The 23,983-nt window shown below is 41.2% G+C and overlaps 1 protein-coding gene across 1 annotated transcript; it reads right to left on the reverse strand.

Annotated features, from left to right (window-relative positions):
* Window positions 1-248: 248 nt before the first annotated feature.
* Window positions 249-1,463, reverse strand: LOC138191288 (uncharacterized). The gene has a single exon (XM_069137930.1). It carries the CDS (start codon window positions 1,461-1,463, stop codon window positions 249-251), a length of 1,215 nt encoding a protein of 404 aa, XP_068994031.1.
* Between the last annotated feature and the right edge of the window lie 22,520 nt (window positions 1,464-23,983).

Below are 23,983 nucleotides of genomic sequence, written 5' to 3' on the forward strand. Positions count from 1 at the left end.
ATGATACTGCCGACCTACTTCGAATGCATTCTTTTACGCTAATTGACCGGATGGCGACACCGCAACCAGATACATCGGGAATGGCGAATAGTTCACCGACAGGCTTATTTTCCATTCTAAGAAAGTGCTTCAAAAATAAATATTTGTACTCGTGATTGATGTGGAATACAGGTAAAATAACCGCATGATTTTTAAAGTTCGCATTTTTTTTTTTATATACTAATGGCTACAGATTATTGTTACTTACATTATACGAATTTCTTCACAGTACGACTAATCGGATTATATCTAACAATGCGGTGATGCAAGATCATGCAGTAGGCAGAAGTGTGCGGTGGAAACGCAATGCTAGAATCAAATTCCAATCGAATGTCCACAGGTCCAGTTTTCAATGTTTCGTTCTGCTTAGAGCAATCGATGACGATGAGGGGGGCTCTGTTCATAAATTCACGCTTTGAAAGGAAAGGCTCAGCTTCTTTGTTGTAGTAGGTCATTTGAAACCAAATATACATATCATAGAGAATGGCGTATTGATTATTGTATATATCAAGATTCATATTTCCGTAGGGATAGCACTGTGAGTTAAGGAAGAGTTTTACATCTCTGATCCGACAATGATTGAATACGCTGGCATTTCTCAGCGGCTCGTTTCTCCTCGCAATTTGAAATCCTAGAACGACATATCTCGGCTTCTCAAGCCGCGTCGATGTTTTAACTGACCATGTATGCCGCGTTGTTGATAGGAGCATGGGATACACGTACGTTTCCCAAAAACGAAAACTCATGGATATGGCCAGATCCTTGGCAATGTAGTTGAGTAGCTGGATTTTCGGTTTATCTGCCAGTTTGATGTAGGGCAACAACCACTCGATTTTATTTAGGGTGATTTTGAAGTTTTCCGTCGCCGAGGCCTGAATCTCGGCATTCAAATTAGTGTTGGAACGTGTGAGGATTAACTCATGTTTTGCATTGACGATGACTCGACGATCATCTTCGGCGAAGCCTAGCACATAATTGAACGGTAAAACAACATTGAAATTTTCAGCGGCATCGGTTAGTTCCTTGTCCCCACTCAACCACCCGGTATTCTCCAGACTATATTCCTGGCCTGGACTCAAGGATACGTATTTCTTCATAGTGCTGGTGATGCCAACATTTCTATTCCGATCAATCTCTACACCGTTCAACCCATATCGGACTTTCTCAAACAAATGGCAAACTGCCATATTGATCAATTTCGTAACCGTCACCGCAGCCACACAATCATCCTTTGTGATTTTTCCATGAATGTGTAGAGAGCTTTTACTGGGCAGTAGACACAAGTATTGATGTTGAACAACAATATAGATCTCATTGTCGTTCTGGAAGGTAGATGATGCAAACGGCTGATGAGCATTAATCTCAGAGTGCGTAATCGAATCGTCGAATGTTGTGGGTTTCTGTATTCTTATCGTTTTCTCCATGTTAATACAGACAAAATGCAGCGAATGCGAATTCTTATTGTTCCAAATGTCCACGTAATCGAAGTCCTAAACTTTGAAGAAACCAAGTGGTCAGAGCGTCAGCTTCGTCAGAGATCTCAGCCTCGTTGGAGACGGTTGACGACCGATAATGTTTGGCCGTAATGTCTTGCTTTTATAGCTGCCACCAGAACTTTTTGTCTCAAACACAATCCCCATTATTTTTGAGATTTCGCATGTAATCGAACGCCTTTGGTTTCACCGCGAAAATTAATTAATTCCCCATCTTGATCAACTATTCTTAGCTGCAAGTGATGTATCGACTGTACAGCGATTGGGAGGTTAATGACGTTGGTGAGCACTTCGATGATCTTATATCCTGATGGAACGGTTGGAAAAAATTCATGAATCGTGTGAACCAGACGATCGTTCATATATGCCCCTGTGGTCATATTGCACTCAACGTGCAGAGAGTTGACTTTCAGTATAGCCACGGGTAATTCAGATTTATGAGTGATTGTACTTGGTAGCTGCGTTGCTTTAAATCTCAATAATCGCCCAATGCAATCCCTCGGTGTAAAGTCCACCGTTTGATTACATATAACTTCAACGTTCAACTCGTTGTTGTTGGCTCGCAGACTGAGGGTAATGTCTTGGGGCAGCGCTTTAGATGGAAAAGTTTTAATGTCTTCAATTTCATAGCTTCCCATGGGTATTGTGATGACTTCCCGATCAGCATTTCACCGTATTATGTGAAATTCATTGCAACCCTCTTCAATATACGGCATCGAATTAAATGTGAGCAATTCGACGAGTCCGAGAACATAGTTTTTCGTTGATGACAACTCGACTGAGGGGAAACATCGCGCCTGACGCACGGATGATGTACCTGACAACGTTAACGTAAACGAATCAGCCATGATTAACGCTTTGCTCACGCTTCGTCACCCTTTTTATAGTCGCCCGCTGAGGAATTCGAGGCACAAGTGGCCGCAAATCACAGCATTATATTCCTGATATTTCTTATGATTATATTTCAAGCTACCAACATCGAGGTATTTCATTAGATCTTTGGGCAGTTGTAAATCGCCAAAACTATCGAAATACATGACCTGATCACCATTTTTCTTGTATGCAATTCAATGTGTTCGTGGACCAGTCTTACCATCAAGATTAATAATTGCAGATTCATGTTTTTCCGGCCCCGATTTCGGCAGATTATTTTGCATATAAACGCCGCGAAAGTGTGAAATTTTCATGTCTTTGGCATATTTGCGTAGATCGTCATCAGTGAGAGCTCGGTGTAGTAGCATTATTAGTTTTTTGTTGGCCGTAAGTACAGTCCCATACCTTTTCGGTAGCGTTTCAGGAATAATCCTTTACCCAAAGTAATCGCCTCCATTGTTGTGTTATGTCTTTTGGCCTAATTTAACTGTCGTTTGCTTACATTGACGTCATTAATGGCTTTAGCTACGCCTGCAGCACCGCCAGCTAGAGCCCCCGTGGCGCTAAAGCTGGCCAGAATTGGAATGAAAAAAGGGAGGGTACCGCTGATTTTATCGGGTAGCGGTATACTGCGCGGCACACGTATTTTGCTTCGAGCGAGCTTTACCGTTAAACGAACACCCGACAGCGCCGCTGCAACAGCCTTATTACCAGGTTGCATTGTTTCTTTCGCAGCCTTAATGATGGATTTGAAGTTAATTGCCCTCTTCCTTCGCTTAGTCCTTAAACTAGTTAAACTGCGCATGGCATCTGTTTGCACTTTCCCATTCGTACTTTTGGCGCCGATTCCCGATCGCTTCCCCATTAAACCCATACCAAGTTTAGATTTAGTCTCCATTGTGTTGGTGACCCCCCAGACTACGGCTTTTTCACTCATACTAGCGTCTTTAGCAAAAACACGACTTCACGCCTTCTCTGCGAGCACTTCATTAGCTTGATTTCTCACAGCAATGTTATTCTGACTTTTGAGTACGGAATATCGTGCTCTTTGCATGCGGCATCCAACAAATTGATACTAGGATCACCACGAGCTAACCTCTTCGACAAATTCGTACCGTGTCCGCAGTACTGATACCCCGCACATGTAATTCAACGGGATAATCAATGATTTTATTCAGTAAACCTTTACCACGCTTCATGCATGTGCATATCACCATGGTCGAACACCAATTGACCGCATTTCTATGAAAGGAATCAATTTATATGTGAACATCTTAGTCGTCATTATCATGTTAATCCAGCACCATGAAATTTGAAGATCAAACAAGTAAATTACCCGTCCCGAATTTCGATAAAATGGTTCAGCGTGCAAAAAAGACAACGAAACGCCACGGAAAATTACTGTCAAATACAGTAAGAGCAGTTTTTTGCGGGCCATCGAATTGTGATAAGACTAACGCCCTCCTTTCGCTTATCACCCACGAGAATGGATTTAGATTCGAAAATGTCTACGTCTTTTCGAAATCACTGATACAGCCAAAGTATCAATTTTTGCAAAAATATTACAACCGGTGCAGGGTGTGGGTTATCATCCATTCGCCGAAAACGAGGAGGTCGTGGAACGCAAATATGCACGTCTAAATACCATTATGATTTTCGATGATGTCGCATGCGAGAAGCAAGATAATATCAGAGCATACTTCAGCATGGGAAGGCATCGAGATGTCGATAGCTTTATATCTCAGCCAGACGTCCAAAACACCTCGTGCGTGACAATGCAAACTTTTTGGTATTGTTTCGCCATAATAAAATGAATATGAAACATATTGACAACGATCACGTGAACACCGACATGACCTATCAGCAATTCAAAGACTTATGCTCAGCATGCTGGAATGATGGCAAATACGGTTTTGTCGTCATTAATAAGGACAGCGAAATCGATGGGGCGAGATACAGGAAGGGTTTTGATTGCTTTATAAGCATAAATTAGTTATCAATTTACACAGTTCCATTGCAACAATCGAGACGCCAACATGGAGAGTGCCAACATCCGTAAACATAGCGATGTGTTAAATGAAATATTGAAAGCAGGCAATGTGGTGCGCCGGAAGCATAAAATGATTAAATCAGACAGAGATACTCTGGAGTAGGCTATGGGGGATATGTTTAAGCCTCTAGTAACACCGCTGCAAGAATTGGTCGATACTTCGAAGCGGCAGATTAAGCAAGAAATCAAAACAGAACAACCGGATATTACCATGAAAGAAGAAACTTGATAAGAACGACGATATTAATGATGATGGTGATGATGATGATGGTGATATGGATGACGCGGATTTCATAGATGCGGCAGACAAAACATCTACAGGGGATAATATTCCCACTACAAACACGCCAATGAAGAAGATCGATAAGTCTGTGATGCAGTATTTAAAAATGTTTGGTATAAAGAAACAAAACGATCTAGACCTAGATAGAGCTAGTATGGCGTTCGAAAGTTGGCAAAACGCATGATGGTCGGCAATTTGCCAATCCATTTCGTTGAGGATCAGATATATGTGGGGGATAAAACCTATGGGAGTACGCCGAGATTACTCAAATTATTGTTCAAAAAATCACCTTATTCCGCCCTTGTGAACGATACGGACAAAAATGATTACATAAAAATTGTAACCATGACAAATGCACACCTCAAACATTACAAGGCCGATGGAAGCATTCGTGTTGATGCGAAAAGTGCAAAGTATAAAAGTTTAATTGCGCAATTTGTCGGCTTACCACAAAAATCTAGCAGTTTCACCCAACTATAAGATTGCACGAAAGGATGGGCAAGAGGTCGATTACGTATACTGGGATAATCCAAATGAAATTGTGGATCGGCTCCGACTGCTTATGGCATCACAGGCTGCAGGTAATACTAACCATTCGAACGAAATAGTGGCCATTATTAACGAGTTGCGGGAAGCCGGAATCGTTTATTAGCAGCAGATCAGCATAAAATAGTCATTCGTTCAGTGACTGCCTGAAGATGAGTATGGACATATTCGGACATTATTCGGAGCGTGGTGGTAAAAAATTCGTTCGTGGACCACCTGGTGTTGGATTCAAAATCACCCCTGACAATCAGTACGATCTGGATGGTGAACGATTGTGTAACACAGCTGATCCGCAGCACCCTACCGATGCTGTTTCCTTGAAAGTTCTCAATACCGCCTCACGGTCTATGGCTGTGGATATTGTGGATACTATTCGATCAAATTTTGAGAGTTTTGCTCATAATCACAGGGATCAAGTAGGGATCAAGCAACACAGACGCTGGGACAAGCCAGCAGGAAATTAGTATCGATTGAGGGACCAGAGTGGTTGAGTGTCAATTCAAAAATTTGGAAAGTGAAGAGTTGGGAACAATGAAGACTGCAGTAGCTGTTGAACTTCACAGACAGGCTCGACGCAACTATCCGCGGCGGTTTGTGGATGTACGTGGACTGGACGAGACTTGGCAAACTGATCTAGTTGATATGATAATGAGGCATACACATACCTGCTCACAATCATCGATATATTTTCTAAGTACGCGTGGGCGGTACCGATAAAGTCTAAAAGTGGAAAAGATGTGACTGCCGCCATGAAATCCATACTGGTACAAGAAAAAAAAGAATTTTATAATAGAGAATTCAAAGCTCTCGTGAGACAGTACAATATCAACATGTATTCTACATTCAATAATTTAAAGGCCTCGATATGCGAGCGCTTCAATCGAACTTTGAAAAATAAAATGTGGAGGCAATTTACTCTTCGCGGTTCGAACAAATGGATTGACATTTTGCATGATTTAATCAAATCCTACAATAACTCCAAACATCGCACGATTCAAATGAAGCGGGTGAATGTTACCGCCATCAACAAAAAACAGTTGTATGAACGCGTTTACAGGTCGCGACATGTCAAATGCTGCGGTAATCGAAAGCGAAAATTCAAAGTTGGTGATCGCATTCGAATCAGCAAATATAAAAATGTATTCGAAAAAGGCTACACACCGAATTGGACGACGGAAATATTCACCGTTAATGAGGTGAAAAATACCAAACCCCCAACTTACAAACTTATCGATTATCAAGATAAATCCATCGAAGGAGGCTTCTACGAGGCGAAACTAAGTAAAGTGAAATACCCTTATGGTTACCTGGTGGAGAAAGTATTACGCCAACGGGAAAATTAAATGTACATATAAAATGGCTGGGTTTTGTTAGTTCACACAATAGTTGGATAGACAGGGTTGATTTGTGAAACAGTCGTTTTTATTAACAATAAAATATATACATATATATATATATATATATATATATATATATATATATATATATATATATATATATATATATGTATATATATATTATATATGTATATACATAAATCATACAAAATGCATTTTCATTCTTCATTTTTACCTATAATTAGTTCATATCGGCAGGCAATAACACTTAATACCGTAATTAAACTGATTCCCCTAATATGTTGTTAGATCTATTACCGATAATCATGCTCGGACTGATGCGTAAACAATTATTCTTCACAATATCGAAGATAAATTCCTATTCATGAATAATTTGTGCGAAACTTATAATATTATGTTGAATGAAATGAAACTTTCAAAATTAGCGGTATTTGCCGTGTATAAAATGTATAATATTTACAGTATTTGCTTTAAATGAAATTTACAATATTCGCATAAAATTTATAATATTAATATAAAATTTACAATATTCACAAAGAAAAACAATTTTCACAATATTTACATTTCATTGTCCTTGATATCCCCTAGGCAGTGTATCAATTTTGTTTCGCAAATTTCGCAAAATATTATCCGTTTACCTTCGTTACTCCTCAATGCCCACTTTTCTTGTTTGATAGTGCCTCACCTCGTGCTCTTTGCTGCGGACCAGACATTGCTGCATTTGCAGATCCGTCTGATCAAAAAGACAGCGCTTATAATCGTCAAATTTGATCTTTCGAAGTGTCGAGCCTTTGATACCTTTCGCTTTCTTCATAACGCTTTTGGATTCATTTTCATCACCATTATTATCGCCGCCTGTAGTCTGAATTCGAAAGGCGTAGAGTTTGGCGCCCAATCCCACAAACTCGGTCATGACCTTGCCATTGTTTTCGTCCTTCATAAGACCCGGCACTTTTTAGTTCACCAATAGGATACCATAGCAGTTGTTTGTGTGGTAATCGGAGGTGTGGAACTTCGAAATATCTCGTTCAACGATATCATGAATATTTGGCACAGCGAAATGGTAGATGAGACTGCCCGTGTCCGTGTACATGAGCTTAGCTCTGTCTCCAAAAGTTGTCAGTACGTAGTTGTAGTAAAATTCGTATATCCAAGTCTTGGATAGGTCGAGAATTGATAAACCTGCATATATCGGTTTGTAGAAATTAACGTACAGTCGAGTCAGTTCAATTATAACCATATTAGCATCGAATATGGTGCAGCTATGAAAATTGGGCTGTGTAATCCCTGATCTCGCGCCCCATTGACCCTCCCATTCCGTAACTAACTAGACATCTTTGTGCTTCCGCACATTATCCATCGTTTTCCCAAACACTGCGTTGTTCATTAATTTGAAAAAATTTTTATCGAATTCATTGCCTGATTTCTTTCGCATATCCGTGTTTGAATCGATATACTTTTTTAATCACGGCGATTGACTTAATTTTGAAATTCGGTGAACTTGAAGCAATTTCATGCCAAAGCTAAGACATTGTTTCAAGTTTCGGTAATGAATGAGATACTTCTCGCGCCATAGGACGGTTGGTATTAATTCGGATTGCGTGCTGTTTGGGGGAACGAAGTGATAAGGACAAAGTGGGAAATCTCGATGCGTATGGTGTTCGGCTGGATATTCCACATCAACTTCCAATATATGTATATCCAACCTGGGAGTCATCTGGGATGGTTAGCAAATCTAATTGCAGATCATTCACACATTCGAATCCCCCTCATGGTAGATATTGGCTCATAGCTGCACCATACAAGTTATTTACATCGAAATACATCAAATACGTGGTTTCTATGCTTGGATCGAAATCTTCGACTATGTAGGGATTGTTGGCCTTAGAGTAACGGTTAGAGCATTGCGCCACACCACCTCTGATACCTTTCTCGACGAGCAATACTTGATCCATGTCTATCAGCAATTCGAGCTCAACTTCCGTGCATTTGAGCATCGCGTCGAAAGCAAGCCCCGGCGCGGTGTAGTAATGCAGAGGACCAAGATTTTAGGTTGAGAAGCAATTACGGCGGAAGTTTTCGAAAATATCTGCTAAAGGCAGCACATCAGTTTTCAGATATAAATCTGAATACTCGCCAAGCGTATTTAACCCGAATTTTTGCCACACATTTTTTGCGTGCGCATAATCTTCGTCGGAAACGTCCGAATCGGTCGAATTTGAGTGAAATTTATCTTTATCTGGTAATTGCTGATCATACAGCTTAGCCCAATTATCGATATATTCATATGGGAATACATCTTTGCGTGTTACAAGCGCGAATTTCTCGGCATGATCGTAAAATTTACGCGTCACTTGTTTATCAGCGCCACCCAAATGTGACGGAAGTTTATCGATGCTGCTGGTCATGAACCTGAACGAATCGACGAAGCGCAATTTCCCTTTTGTACCTTTGACCTCCTTCGTAAATGCGATATACTTGTCCTTGTTGATCGGAAGAAGAGTAATCGATCCCTCTATGGACGTTGCCAAATCACGTATTAAAAAATGTGCGTCATAGCCCGATAAATTGTGGAAGACAACCGGTATAATGTGTGACTTTGTATAATTTAGATTGCAGCTCTGATGTGCCGAACCGCGATATTTACCCGTAAAGTGGCAATGATCGCGGTGCTTTACATCGGTAGGTGCAATCAGTCTTCCGCAGATATGGCAAACCTCTGCCACTCTGAACTGCTGTTCCTGGTCAGCACTCAATGGCTCCATCGGCGCAACTTGAGTCAAATAACCTTTGACGGTTATGGCTAGAGATTGTAATTCGTTGACGAACCATGAAGTGCAATCAGGACAGCGGTTCAGGTGGAATCGAGACAAAGAATCGTCAAAGGCACAGTGAACATAGTAGGCCGCGCTGTGCGGGGCGTGCTTTTGCGCATCATTAACCATAGGTTCGAGGATGCACTGAAAATCGGCATAGACGGTGAATGGAACAGCCTCTCTATACCGATAATTCTCGAATTTCATAATGTTATGCTCGTTGTCGGCCAGATCTACTTTGCCATCATTTGCGCTCCGACAATCTTGTATGTGATTTTGATATGACGATTCTTGTTGAAAATGGCATAAACATCGGTCTCATAAAAATTTCGCAGTCCTGTGTCGCGATAGTTGGCTGCCAAGTGAACGCGAAAGATTTCGAATCCAAGCATAATGGTATATAGTATGGGCGTCAAGTTCGTTGTCATTGTCCACGTTGATTTTGTTTTTTACAGCAGGCACATGAATTGTCGGTCTGTCCGAATGAAAATTTTTACTACAATATTGTGGCACTATCACATCCGAGTCAAGCCCACAAACATTGATCGCTAAATTATTTTGTATCTCAAACCTGAGGATATCAGTGGAAGATGTGGGGAAACTCATCATCTCATATTGTAGCCGCGTGCTGAAGTGCGGATAGCCAGCCAATCGTCATTTGTTTGCTAGTTCCGGTCCTGCGTACAGCACTGCGTTGACTGACCATAAAAAACAATGCTCGTCCGTGTTTATTATATTGACCACTGCGTGCCTTCGCTGAATCTCTCTCGGCAATGCCGTGAATGTTGACGCACCTCCTCGCAGCGGATCATATTCGTTGATGTTGACGGCGAGGTTGATAATTTCGATCATGGCCCATCCGGAATCGTGATGCTGGAATTCCTCCACCTTTACCATGAGACAGTCGGCGATGTTATCGACAAACCACTGGCTGAGATTGATGGTTGGTAATATAATCACATTTCTGGTGGTAAAATGTTTTATTTCCACCATTTTTACGCTATTCTTGAAGTTTTCGAATTTGCACGATAAAATGCCGTTTACCTTGATGCTGCCATCCGTTTGCACGGCCGCATCCAAACTCTCAATTGCCAGGCGCTTGGCATCAGTGAAAAAATCGTGCAAATCGAGTTGTTGTAAATTTGTTATAATACCCGTCTGAATTCGGCTGGCGAAGGCGCTGTCAGCATCGTCCCATTGTGCGCGATAATCGCCCGCTGAAGTGCTGGCGCCGGCTCCGGTGATGCGGAGCCTCCAGAATTTTTCCACCCAAGATCGCAGGAGAGTGATCAAATGTTGGATGCGGTGTTTCTCACTCATGGTCGGCTTCGGTCTCATGGTGACATCACGTGAATATTGCATATTTGTGGTCCAAATGGTGATCCAATGATCCGCGGTTCTGTGACGCTCATGCCCTAGTGCCATGGTCTGCACTAAATCATAAGCGCCACTTATCGCGTCGACAAGATCCTTGCACGCTCCGCCTGCCATGACTTTGATGTTGCAATTACAAAACTTTGTAGACAAATACTGGGCTTCCATTGAGTTCGCTGGCCTTATATATGGGTGCCGGATACGTGGTGAAAATATTAGGGGGGGGGGGCTATTCACTGTTTCAGCGGTAGTTGCGGAAAATCTAATTCACAGTATTGGTTTGGAAATCACGATGTCATAAGCGTGCACCGTTATTCATTCAATAGAAGAATTTGGTCTATTAATGGAATATTCAAATAAGGTTTTGTCGAAAAATCCGATTAGCAGTATTGAAAATCTTTAGAGGGGCTATTCACTCTTTCAACGGTACTTTCGGAAAATCTAACTGCTGAATTTGGCTTGGAAATCCCGATGTCATTAGCGTGTGTTGTCATTTGGCTCATTATTGGTATATTCGCATGAGGTTTGCCGTATGGGTAATGTACCGCTGGGGGTGGTGTACTATGATTGGATGGTATGCTCAAGGCTGCTCTAATGACTAACGATTTTCTGTATAAAAGCGAATATGAGCTTCAAATTCATGATATATTGAAATAGTTGCTGCATCGATTCGCATTGCGCGAAAAGTGTCCATTAGAGAAAAACATAAGAAAATGAATAAAATTAACATCGAGAGTTTTGGAGAGAAAACTGTTTCACAATGTGAGTACTTTATCAAATAATTGTTGTGGAATATTCCTTTCTTTAAACTTTCGAAGACTTTCTAAAACTTTCTAGAACTTTTGAAAACTTTCCAAAATTTTCTAAAACTCTTTGAGGACTCAACTTCAGGGTTATGGTGTACCGCATGAGAAAACTATAAAATAATGCTGAGTATACGATCAATAAACTGTGATTAATAAGTATTTTTATTTCTTTTAACAGATGCTGTCTCCAACAATACATTTATATATATATATATGAATATACATGTATATATACACATGTGAGAAGCGAAAGCATTTAAGGACGAAGTGGCACAGTGGTTCACAGGTATGGATCCCTCAGGAAAAAGCTGAGTAGAAATAGGTTCTGAGTTTTTAAGTGCGAATGCAAAAAATAAGAACGTTGCGTCGGAGCTGCACACGATTGGATGGAAGACGCAGAGTTTACACTTGAAAATTTTATGAAGAAAGGAAGAAAATTGAAAGCGTGGCTAAACGAGAGAAAAACGGTGGACGAGACTGCAGCTCAACTTACGGGATTGTAGGGTTTTGGAGTTGTGGAGTGATTAGCGAAATGACTGATGCCGATAATTATGGTTAACGATAACAAGAAATTAATAGATGCTTTATTGAAACAGAGAACAAACGAGGTACTGCATTTACACGATTGATTGATGAGGGTACAGAAAGCAGAAGAATAAAGCTAGCTACTTGATGCGTATGTTACGAGAGCGCAACGAAGACTAGGGTGAAGAAAGAGTGCAGGCTCGCCCCCGAGTCGAGGCCAAGGGTCGCGTCGCGCCAAAAATGCCACATGTAGGAAAATTTCCGGCGCGGTCAAACCCTTAGCCCTCGGCTAGCGAGGCGAGGCCTGGACACTCAAAGGCTAGTCGGACATGAAAATATTTCAACGGTTTTTCTCGCCAGTGGCGGGTGTCCGCCACAGGGATTATTCTCAGATTTACGAAGATAAATCAAGGGTATCACACAGTTTATTCAATTTTGAACCGCAGAGACACGGAAAAACACAACTTCATTTGAATCGTTTTGAAAATCATTCTAAAAGGAGTAACTAAGTTAAACAAGAACAAAACAAATCCAACAAAAACAAGTTCCATCAACGTGATACAACCGGTGATCAAAATTTAACTACGACATAATATGGTGATGCGACACGGCCATACTGACTAGCACGCGTCTCGAGTGCCAGTTTTTCATTCTTCTAATTCATTTCTGAAACAAAAAAAACTTCGGAGAAACCTTCATTGAATCTCGTTTGGCTTTCCTGATCATACAAGCCTGGCATCTTTGCTCAGTCAAATCCCTTGTTATCTCTACATCATGTGTGCAAACCATGTGCTTTGCATTATTTGTTTCATGACTTCTCTCAAATTCCTTATCCAAGGCACCAATAGCTCTGCAGGCATGCCTTATGCATCCGTACACGTTCTGACTATTGCCTTCATCCACAATAGCTCTGCAGGCATGCCTTACGCATCCGTACGTGTTCTAACTATTGCCTTCATCCACAATAGCTCTGCAGGCATGCCTTACGCATCCGTACGAATTCTAACTATTTTCTTCATCCACGATAGCTCTGCAGGCATGCCCCACGCATCCGTACATGTTCTGACTATTGTTTTCATTTAAAATAGCTCTGCAGGCATGCCTTACGCATTCGTACATGTTCTAACTATTGTGACTTGCCGAATCATTCTCAAGTTACATCAAGGCTTTGGGTTCAAGGATTCTGGGTGATCCAGTCCAGCGAGCCTCGAAAGCCAAAGTCGCACTCTCGAAATGAAACAGCGATAGCCAACAGAGTTTCGTGCTCTCTTCGGATTTCTTCAAGCAAATCCGGCTAAACCAATTAACAGAGTCCCCTGCTCTCTTCGGATTTCTACTTCTGAATCCGGCTCTACCAGAACCATGTTACTGCAAATTATCGCTACATTTGTTTTCAACAACCGATTGTATTAACCCACAAGGGTTCATGGTTCATCTCAGCAAAACATGTTTGCACTCATGACTTTGTGCACTACAACAATTTTTTCGTCTTGAGAACAAACAAGTCACTTCAGAACTTCGTTCTCACCTTCTTCCCTTTTTGCGACACAGCTGTCCTGACTCGCGCCATAACCAGGAGCTGCGATCAGTTTATCGTGAGACACCTGAATGCTATTACAACCTCTAAATCCGGAAAAGCCTATTTTTTCAACTGAATACCTATCATTCGGAAGCTTCATGACAACTTCCAAAGAACCGCGATATTTTGCATCTAACTTTGTCTTAATTCTATCGTTGTTTCTAACCATAACGAAATCCCCAATGTCAAATGGTTTAACTGATTTGTTCTTTCTATCAAACCGTTCTTTGTCTTTCATGGCTTTTGCTGTAATGCTACTTGTAGCCTCTGACCTGAGCTGAGTTAAATCTACATTGTCAGTCTTCACGCACCTATGCTCCACACGTCCTATATCTATTGAATTTATTTTTGTGCCAAACAAAATTTTAGCGGGACTTTCTTCTAACGTTTTCTAAACAGTTGAATTTATTGCAAGTTGTACTTCGCCTAACTCGGACTGCCATTGTTTCCCCTGAGCTTTGCATACTGATAACATATTTCTAATGATTGACATAACTCTTTCAACTTGACCGTCAGCTCTAGGCGTTCCGAAGCTATAAAGTGAACCACAATATTCTTTTCATCGCAGTATATCTTGAACCGTGCATTTGTAAATCCTGAACCTTGGTCACAAATGATTCGCCTCGGAACTCCAAAAATGAACAAGTGTTTCTCCAACTGATTGATTGCTGTTTCTGTATCCAAACAACTTATCAAATTTAGCGTTACAAATTGCGTGAATCCATTGATAATTACAAAAACATACTCTTTCTTGTCAGAAGGACCTGATAATTTTCCGGATATATCTATGTGGATCGTATACCACGGAATATCTTATTCACTGAAGACGATTTTTTTCTTAACCTTAGTGACTTGTTGACTAATATTATTCTTGGATATGAAGGTCAGACATCAAACACTTTTTTATTGTGTTTACGTTTCAGCCCTGATGGGGGCCCTCCTCAGAACAAATTTATTCAAACCATCTGTCACGAACAGAAATAATAAAATAATGTAAAACTTAATTATAACAAAACAACATGAATAGTTTAGATAATAAGCCAGGATGTTCATGCACTATAAGTGAGAGGAATTACCTGGTGTTGTTTGACACTTTCAATTCCAGACGAAAGGGACCACTATTAAAGTGGTAAATGCGTGTTGGTTAATAGAATAAGACAAAAAAACAAAAACCAAAACACACTGCGATCGCGATACGTACCTCCCAAGCCTTCATCCTTATTGGTAATTAATAAAATAAAACACACGACTGCCGTTGTAAGTTTGAATCAACAGCACATTTGCACATGTAGAGCGTCCAGTGTGTAGTGGGGGGAGATCGACATCGATCGTTATCACAGCAAACGCAGAGTCAACGGGTTAAAAAGAAACCAAAATTTTATTGAGAAGGTAAAATCGAGAGCAAGCTCAGTCGGTAATGGATAATTACGATGGGTGTATCACAGAGGTATAAATAGTGCTCAGATGTTTAATATCTTGTCTTCGGTTGACAGAATTGGGATGTGCAACAATATTGCACATTTCTAACAATAACCTATTGTAATACAGTGGTTCAACGTCAATAATGCTGGCTTGAGAATAATTAAATGAGTGGTCGAAATCGATGGCATGCCTCGTCAGTGCAGTATAATTACCCTCATGTTCATGGATATAGCGTTCGTGCTCGGTTATCCTGGTGTGTAGTTGCCGACTTGTTTGACCTATGTAGGACATGTTGCATTGGTTGCAGGGAATTTTGTAAACGACACAAGAACGCATACCCGGGGGTAAGGGGTCCTTACCAGAATCAAACATAGAGGATAGATCATGTGCACATTTACCCACAAATTGAATTTTATACTTAACGAATATTCTGTTGAGTGACTCAAACAAACCCGCAACGTATGGGATAGAAATATAGTTTTTTTGATTAGCTTGTGCAGTAGATGCGTCGTTATTATTGTTGGAGCTAGTCGATGACAAGATGGAATCGTGTTTGACCTGTATATGTTTGTTGAGCAGACGAGATGGATAGTCATTTTTACTTAATACCTGCTGAATCAAGGACATATTTTTGTTATGAAATTCTATACTCGAGAGTCGAATCGCTCTATCAACCAAGCAATGAATCGTTCCAATTTTGTAAGATCTGGGATGGTGAGAATGGTAATTTAAGTACCTTTTCGACCAGGTAGCCTTATGAAACCAATCTGTTTTGATGAGCTGGTTATCATTAATGATCAAGACATCTAAAAAGCTAATTCGATGATCAAACTCTATTTCAGAGGTGAATTGTAATCTCGGATGGAATTGGTTGAAGACAGATAGCATTTCTGCAACTTTATCCGAAGGGACAGCTGTGATTATGTCATTCACATATCTGAAATAGAAAGAAGGCTTGAAGTCCAGTTTGTTGAGACAATATTGTTCAAGATCATCCGAAACCAAATCCGACAAAATTGGAGAGAGCGGCGAGCCCATCGGTAAACCATAAGTTTGAGTATATATGTTATGATTGAATTTGAATATGGCAGCCTTAAAACAGATGTGTAATGCTTTTATGAGTTCATTAAGTGGGACTGGAATTTTGTCAACCAACTGATGCCAACGTTGTTTCACCGCGTTGATTGCAAGATCATGTGGAACATTGGTAAACAATGACACAACATCCAGCGAAACTAATACATGATCAGGTGGGAGACGAAAGTTCCTGACAGAATTAACCAGAGAAAAACTATCTCTTACACGTGACAAGGGAGGGACGATGTTGTTACCAATCCATCGACTGAGAAAGCGAGCTGGATTGATAGTCGGACTATCAGTGAACGAAACTATAATTCTTACCGGTGTATCCGGTTTATGAATTTTAGGTAGCCCGTAGGCTCTAGGTGGTAAACAATCAGTTTTTGCGATTCGACGTCTAAGTTGATCCGAGATGAGTTTACTTTTGGACCAATCCATTGTTAGTTTTTTAACTTCCTGTTGCAGGGTACAGGTAAGATCATATCTGACCACTTTGTAGGAGTCGTTGTTAGAGAGTTGTTGCAACATTTTTTTCTTGTACATTTGTTTGTTCATGACAACAGTCGTGTTTCCCTTGCCTGCCTTCAAGAAAAGTGAATCTTGGTTATTGTTTCGAAAGATCTTAGTTTCCTTAATTTTATGAAGGATATTCTTGTCAACGTGAATGAGAGAAGGGGTGTTGATGAACTTTTTTAAGGCGTTTGTAAAATCTTGGCGAGCCATATTGCGGCGGTCAGAAGGAATAAAAGAAATCTTTGATTCAAAATCAGAGATAAGTTTGTTGGTTGGGATGCGGTGGGGCTTAAAAGGAATGCCATATTTGGGTCCCATTTTTAGAATGTCAGCAACATTGACAGGAATTTCCGTATTGCTAAGGTTCACAATCCAATTTTCAAAGGTCGAGTCATTTGGATTACAAGTGGGACGTTTTTTGTTATTAATAAGATTAGCTAACTTATTGATGTTGGACGCCTTGTGAGCATTTAAGGCCGGTTCCAATTTCAGGTGTTGTGTGTCGAAAAATTTTTTTGACACTTCATCAGGTAATTCTATTAAAATATCGTTCTCGAGCGCCAGCAAAATATTTTGATATTTAATGATGGCCGCATGTGCGTCACTAATCTCGAGATTAAGTAACGACCTTTGAAATTTGTGTACATTATGTTGGTGAGCAGTTCGCGACTTAGACAATTTGAAACTAATACCGTTCGAGATAAGCTTAGGGAAATTTCTTGCAGTTTAAAAGAAAGATGCGGTGGTTTTTTAGCTTCAACAGAGACTCGGATATGGTGGCCCAACGTCGGAGTTTCCCCGCCAAAGTCTTCCCATATGCAAGAGAGATGTCATGAAAAAACCCCGTGGTTCCCACATTTTATTCCGTTAGTATATCTTATTTACTGTAGGATGCAGCTGAGCTTGTGTCGGTCTTGACACTGATTTACAAGTTTGACACAAAATACAATTTTCAACGAATCTCTTAACTCGCTTTGACATTGGAGGAAACCAATACAGCTCGTACAACTTATCTAAAGTCTTTTCCCAGCCCAAATGGCAGATATTCTTATGTACGTGACGATCAGTGACCACACCATCAGTCTCGGCACTACAGGTAACGTTATCTGTTTCGATTTTCTAGTTATCGTCCGCATCAAAATTTTGTCTTTAATTGAATATGATTTTGCTCTCTCTGATCCTTCTATTACCTCACGGTGTGAAGTTTTTATTTCGTCATCTTTCTGCTGAGCTACTATCAACCAGTCATCAGCTAATTCAATTATTTTATTCAAATCTTTCTTAACTATTTTGGGTACACTTTTTTTTGTAACTCGATTTCTTGACAAAAAGTCCGCATGCTTCATTCGTTCACCCGCGCGATATTCTATTCCAAATTCAAATGACTGCAAATATGCCCACGAGCGATAAACTCGTGGAGTAAGATCTTTTTTAAGGCTTGCGGCTTTAAGCGAATTACAGTCAGTCACGACTAAAAATTTACGTCCTACTAAATATCGTCTGAAATGTTTTATTGCGTTCACAACTGCAAGAGTCTCAAGTTCGTAAGAATGGTAACGAGTTTCAGCGTCTATGGTACGTTTGCTATAATAAGCGACGGGATGTTTTTTTTTCAACACATTGTAACAATACGGCACCATACCCGAGAGTACTAGCATCGGTACGTAGTTCGATGGGAAGATTAGAATCGAAAATTCTCAGTAACGGTTCTGATGTTGAATAACTGACAAGCTTGGCCCTGGCGTCAGTGTGTTCGTCTGTCCATGTAACCGTTTTGGTACTACCTGCAGTAAGTTTGTATAAAGGAGCAGCCACTTGTGAAAATCTCGGTATAAATCTACGAGAATAACCCTAACAATTGCCTTACCTGGGTCCGTGTCCGAGGAATAGGTGATCGCACCAGGGCTTCGATTTTTCGAAGGTTGGGCCTCAACTCTCCATGTGACACAGTGTACCCCAGATAATCAATTTTTGTTTTCAAAAATTGACATTTTTTTAAATTGAATGAAAATCCTTTCTCCGCAAGTTTTGCCATCACGACTGCCAACCTATCCAAAGCTTCCTGTGCAGTTCTACCGGGTATAAGAACATCCTCCAAATAAACAATCGCAAAAGAATATCTCAATTTACCCAAAGCGTTATTGATTGCTCTCTGATATACGGCAGGTGCATTCTTTAGCCCGAATGGCATTGTTAAATATTCAAACTGTCCGTCCGGTGTAATAAAAGCAAGCTTTTCTATTAAATTTTCTTTTCCAGGTATCTGATGAAAGCCTGCCGTCATATCTAATGACGAGCAATAGTACGCACCGCACAATCGATCTAATTGATCTTGAATCAACGGTAGCGGATAACGATCTGCTACTGTGTTGGCGTTTAACTCCCGAAAATCCACACACAATCTATCTGATCCATCCTTTTTCTTAACTGAGATAATTGGACTAGAAAGCGGACTCCTGCTTTCTCGAGCGATTCCTGCCTCGAGCATTGTATTTACCATATGTCTAACACTCTCACGCTATAAAATTCCGAGCTTATAAGGTCTTCGCTGTACAGTTTTATTTTCATCTTTCAGTCTGATCTCAAAGCTGCTAGATGTTACACGAATCTTAGGAGTATCAACACTCATATGTTCCGCGTGCAGTCTTAACAATTTTATAAGTGATTCTCTCTTCTCATCCACATCGCAATCTACAGCGTCAAAATTAGTTGTTGCAACACACGCACCAACAAATTTGTGTAATTTTGCAAACTTAACTATGGTTCCATCCAATGTGACTGAGATACCATTAGCGAACAATTCTTTACCCAGAATCATTTTTGTGGACAAACTTTCGTCCGGTACTACATATAAATCAATTTCAACATTGATGTTATTCAACTCTGCACACACTGAGATCATCTCACGGCAATCCACATACCCATTTTCTAACCCCTTCGAACGCATACAAACGACTTGTCTTCTACCAGGCAACCTCTCTGCCAAACTCTCTTTTACAAGAAAACAGTCCGAACCAGAGTAACAGATAAACGTCAACACCTCACCGTCAGCAAGCTTCACAGTATTCTCAGTGGAGGTAGAATTACAAAGCCTCACCACCTTCTCGTTTTTCTCAAGGCAACTCGTGGCAATGTATCCCCCTTCTTTACAGTTGTGGCAGGTTATCGGCCTCTTCGACCCTGTCGCATCACCATATTGTGTCATTGTTACATTTTGATCACCGGTTGTATGACGTTGATGGAACTTGTTTTGGTTGGATTTTTTTTGTTCTTGTTTAACCCAGTTACTTCTTTTAGAATGATTGTAAATACGATTTGAAGAAAGTTGTGTTTTTCCGTGTCTCTGCGGTTTTCAATTAAATAAACTGTGTAACAATCTTCATTTATCTTTGTATATCTGATATCCGAAGTGGGATAAAGAACGTTTAAGCGTGTATAAGTAAAAAACTGAGTCAATTTTCGAGATAGAGATGGAACGAAACGAGGAAGATTTCAGTGTGGCAGCAGATGTAGAAGAAAGTGTGAGGAGAAGTGCAAAGAGTGACACAGGCAGAGTAGAAACTTCTCGAAAAGGAAAACGAAATCCCCAACGACATCGGAATCTGAACATTCTGAAGATTTGCGAAGAAGGAAGCACGGAAGACGTAGGCACAGTACACGTCAGGCAAGATTGAAGGAGGAAAATTTGCGACTGCTAGCACTTCTTTCCAGACGAGAACGTGTTCCGATGGATCTCATCAAATTTGATCCGCAAACGACTGACGCGACTGGTTGGGTGAAAATGGTTGACGTGTGGATTCGCCGTTATAATCCTGATGAATATGAAAACGTACAGCACTTGGCGAAAGCATTTGAGGACAAAGCGGCACAGTGGTTCACAGATATGGATCCCTTAGGAAAAGGCTGGGTAGAAATACGTTCTGAGTTCTGAAGTGCGTATGCAAGAAATAAGAACGTTGAGTCGGAGCTGCACACGATTTGGATGAAAGACGTAGAGCTTACACTCGAAAATCTTATGAAGAGAGGGAGAAAATTAAAAGCGTGACTCAACGAGAGAAAAACGGTGAACCAGACTGCAGGTCAACTTACGGGATTACAGTGCTCCCCCCCTAAGATATCCCTCTGTAAGATATTACTTCCCCTCATTTTACTATCATTTCCCCGCAATTCGGCTTCCCCACTATACTCAGTGTTGTTTACTTGCGCATGCGCGTAAGCCGCTACTATAAGTCAGCTGTCTACATATACACCCCACCTTTTAAGAGTAGAGGGGATACCTCTCTAAGATATTTTTCCTGGAACCAGAGCCCCGAGTCTGAAATCTTAGGGGGGGAGCACTGTATCCTATTCGGCGCAAAATAGATTCGTTTGCAACATCTTTGTGCGAGAATCACCTAAAAGTCTACAAGAAGCGATGGGGTACCTTGATGGACGAACGACCGACTTCCATCAACCGCGTGCATGCTCCAGAGCCCCTGGTCCACGTCCTAAGACTTTGGCGCCGCGAGATCGTAAGTCGCACCGTTTTGACATCGAGTGCTACAATCGTGGAAGAAAAGGACATCGGAAGGCCGAATGTCGATCAGCTCTGCAGACACAGCGTGGCAGTTACTCAGGGGTCATCAAGAAACTGGACAGTAGAGGTTTGGGTTCGAAGAAGCCGATAACCTGCTACAACTGTTGGGAGGAGGGACACATTGCCCCGAGTTGCCCTGAGAAAAACGGGAAGGTAGTGAGGCTTTGTAATTCTACCTCCACTGAGAATACTGTGAAGCTTGCTGACGGTGAGGTGTTGACGTTTATCTGTGACTCTGGTTCGGACTGTTTTCTTGTAACAGAGAGTTTGGGAGAGAGGTTGCCTGGTAAAAGACAAGTCGTTTGTATGCGTTCGAAGGGGTTAGAAAATGGGTATGTGGATTGCCGTGAGATGATCTCAGTGTGTGCAGAGTTGAATAGCATCAATGTTGAAATTGATTTATATATAGTACCGGACGAAAGTTTGTCCACAAAAATAATTCTGGGTAGAGAATTGTTCGCTAATGGTATCTCAGTCACATTAGATGGAACCATATGTTACGTCCAGCATACCACTTCTCTCTATTTTTCCTACTCGCGAACTCTTCCACAGTTCTTACATTAATCTCATTGTCTTTGTCCTGTCCTCGTATCTCTACGTAGTCTCACGCTATTCACTATCGCGCTTACTTATCAAATTCCATTCCCTACTCCCAGCATTGTCACACCTTTTCTGCACCCGTACGTTTTACGTCTCGAGGCACACTCCTATTCCAACTCTCAACAACGTCACATCTAGACTTCTTACACAGCTTCATACAGCACACTTCGTTTTTACCGCCATCTGAGCTTCCTCGAAATAAATATGTAAGTAATATCTCAAACAAACCCTACGTTATTCAATCCTCATCCTGATTTCCGGTTGTCCTGGAACTTAAAAGCGAAGCCAACCAGTTTACTTTTACCGCTCAGGAGTAATTCCACTCACGGACGTAACATTGGTATCAGCGGTGGCCTTCGCTTTCCGGAAATCTAGTGATACAATTTTACGTGTGTGCTTCACATGAAGTGCGATCTGATAGACCGGTTCCGAAGTGTGCAAGCTCAGTGATGTTAATACAAAAGTGATACCACTGTGTGATAGTGTTGAAGACACTCTGAAAGCCATATTCGACGTAAACGCAATCAACGATCTCTGATTCACTCGAACGTCACAGACAAATCCGTATCTCCAAATCGATATTGCTGAAAGACTATCTGCTGCTGCCACTACGACGACATCTTCATTCTTCACGACTTCTAGTACGACACAACGCACACCGACATCATCACCGGCTACAGACACGAAATCGCTGGACCAACATCCTCACGGAAGAATGCAACATTTTATTCCGTTCCTCCTCTTCATCTTCGCTTTGTGAGTCGACAAATCCTAGATTCAAATTTACAACATGGCTACCGAAAGCACTTTGCCGCACCTGCCTCTTAAAGATGCATTAGCTCTGATTCCCACATTCAATGCCACTAATATGCCCGTATCCGAATTCATAACTAAAGTAGAATGCGCAAAACAAGCTGTCTGAGCCAGAGAACTGCATTTATTCTCCACACTCGTTCGCACGAAAATCAAAGGCGACGCGAGTAAATATATAGAGTCAGATAATCCGGATTCTCTTCAAGATTTGCTAGACTGCCTGAAACAGGCCTACGCGTCTGAACAACACCTCCCAGATATCCAGCTAGACCTCGCACAATCGGCACAGAGGCGAAACGAGAGCGTTCTAGATTACGGTGCTAGAATGAAACATCTGTTAAGACAAGCGTGCGAATCAATAGATGCCTCAGAATCTATCAGTGATGCTCAAGTGCTGAAGAAAAATATCAAAGAAACCGCAAGACTAAGATTTATCAGAGGGTTACTAGACGAATTAGAAATAAGAGTAGCTCATGAGAATCCACAAACCCTACAAATGGCTATAGACACGGCCACCACGACTGAAAAACTATTATCAGATAGACTCAAACTAGCCTCATATCGTGATACTAACTACGGAATACAAAACCATATAAAATGCAGTATACGTCAATTAACCGATTACATCGATAAATATTGTCCTGAACAACCTTTCGTATTAGTGGTGTGTAGATACTGCGAGAAGGCCATAGTATGGAAGAGTGCAGAGCGAGGCAGCGCAACGACACAACTTGCACGCAGTGTGGTCGCAAAGGCCACTCAAACGATAAGTGCCGCTCAAATCGGTCCCAATATCCCCAGAATCCAAAAATCCACCAAGATTCAAGTGTTTTCCAAAATGACACTAATCGTCAACAACAGAACAATACCAATACCCAATATCGAGCAAGAGACCCGACAAACCAACCTTTAGACCACATGCGAAATGACAGTCAACGCTCGCAACAGTATAACACACCAAATCCTTCACGATCGAACTTCAGGGTTGATTACGTAACACAAGACTACTCGAAAGAGAATTGCGATGCAGGCGTCCACCCGGAAGTTTCATACGAAGCAAAGCAACATCGCGAATATTCAGGCAACGTGAGCCATTCAAACGAGTTCAGGGACGGCCGCGCGGACGCATCGACCTCCCTCAAACCGGAGCAGCGTCCAAACCAAACGTCAGCTCCGTACAAATAGAATCTGGCCCTCCACAGATTCGAACACAATGCCCACAGTCTTTGAATGGGTA

Source organism: Neodiprion pinetum, chromosome 7 (genome assembly GCF_021155775.2).
Source record: "Neodiprion pinetum isolate iyNeoPine1 chromosome 7, iyNeoPine1.2, whole genome shotgun sequence".
Classification (NCBI taxonomy): domain Eukaryota; kingdom Metazoa; phylum Arthropoda; class Insecta; order Hymenoptera; family Diprionidae; genus Neodiprion; species Neodiprion pinetum.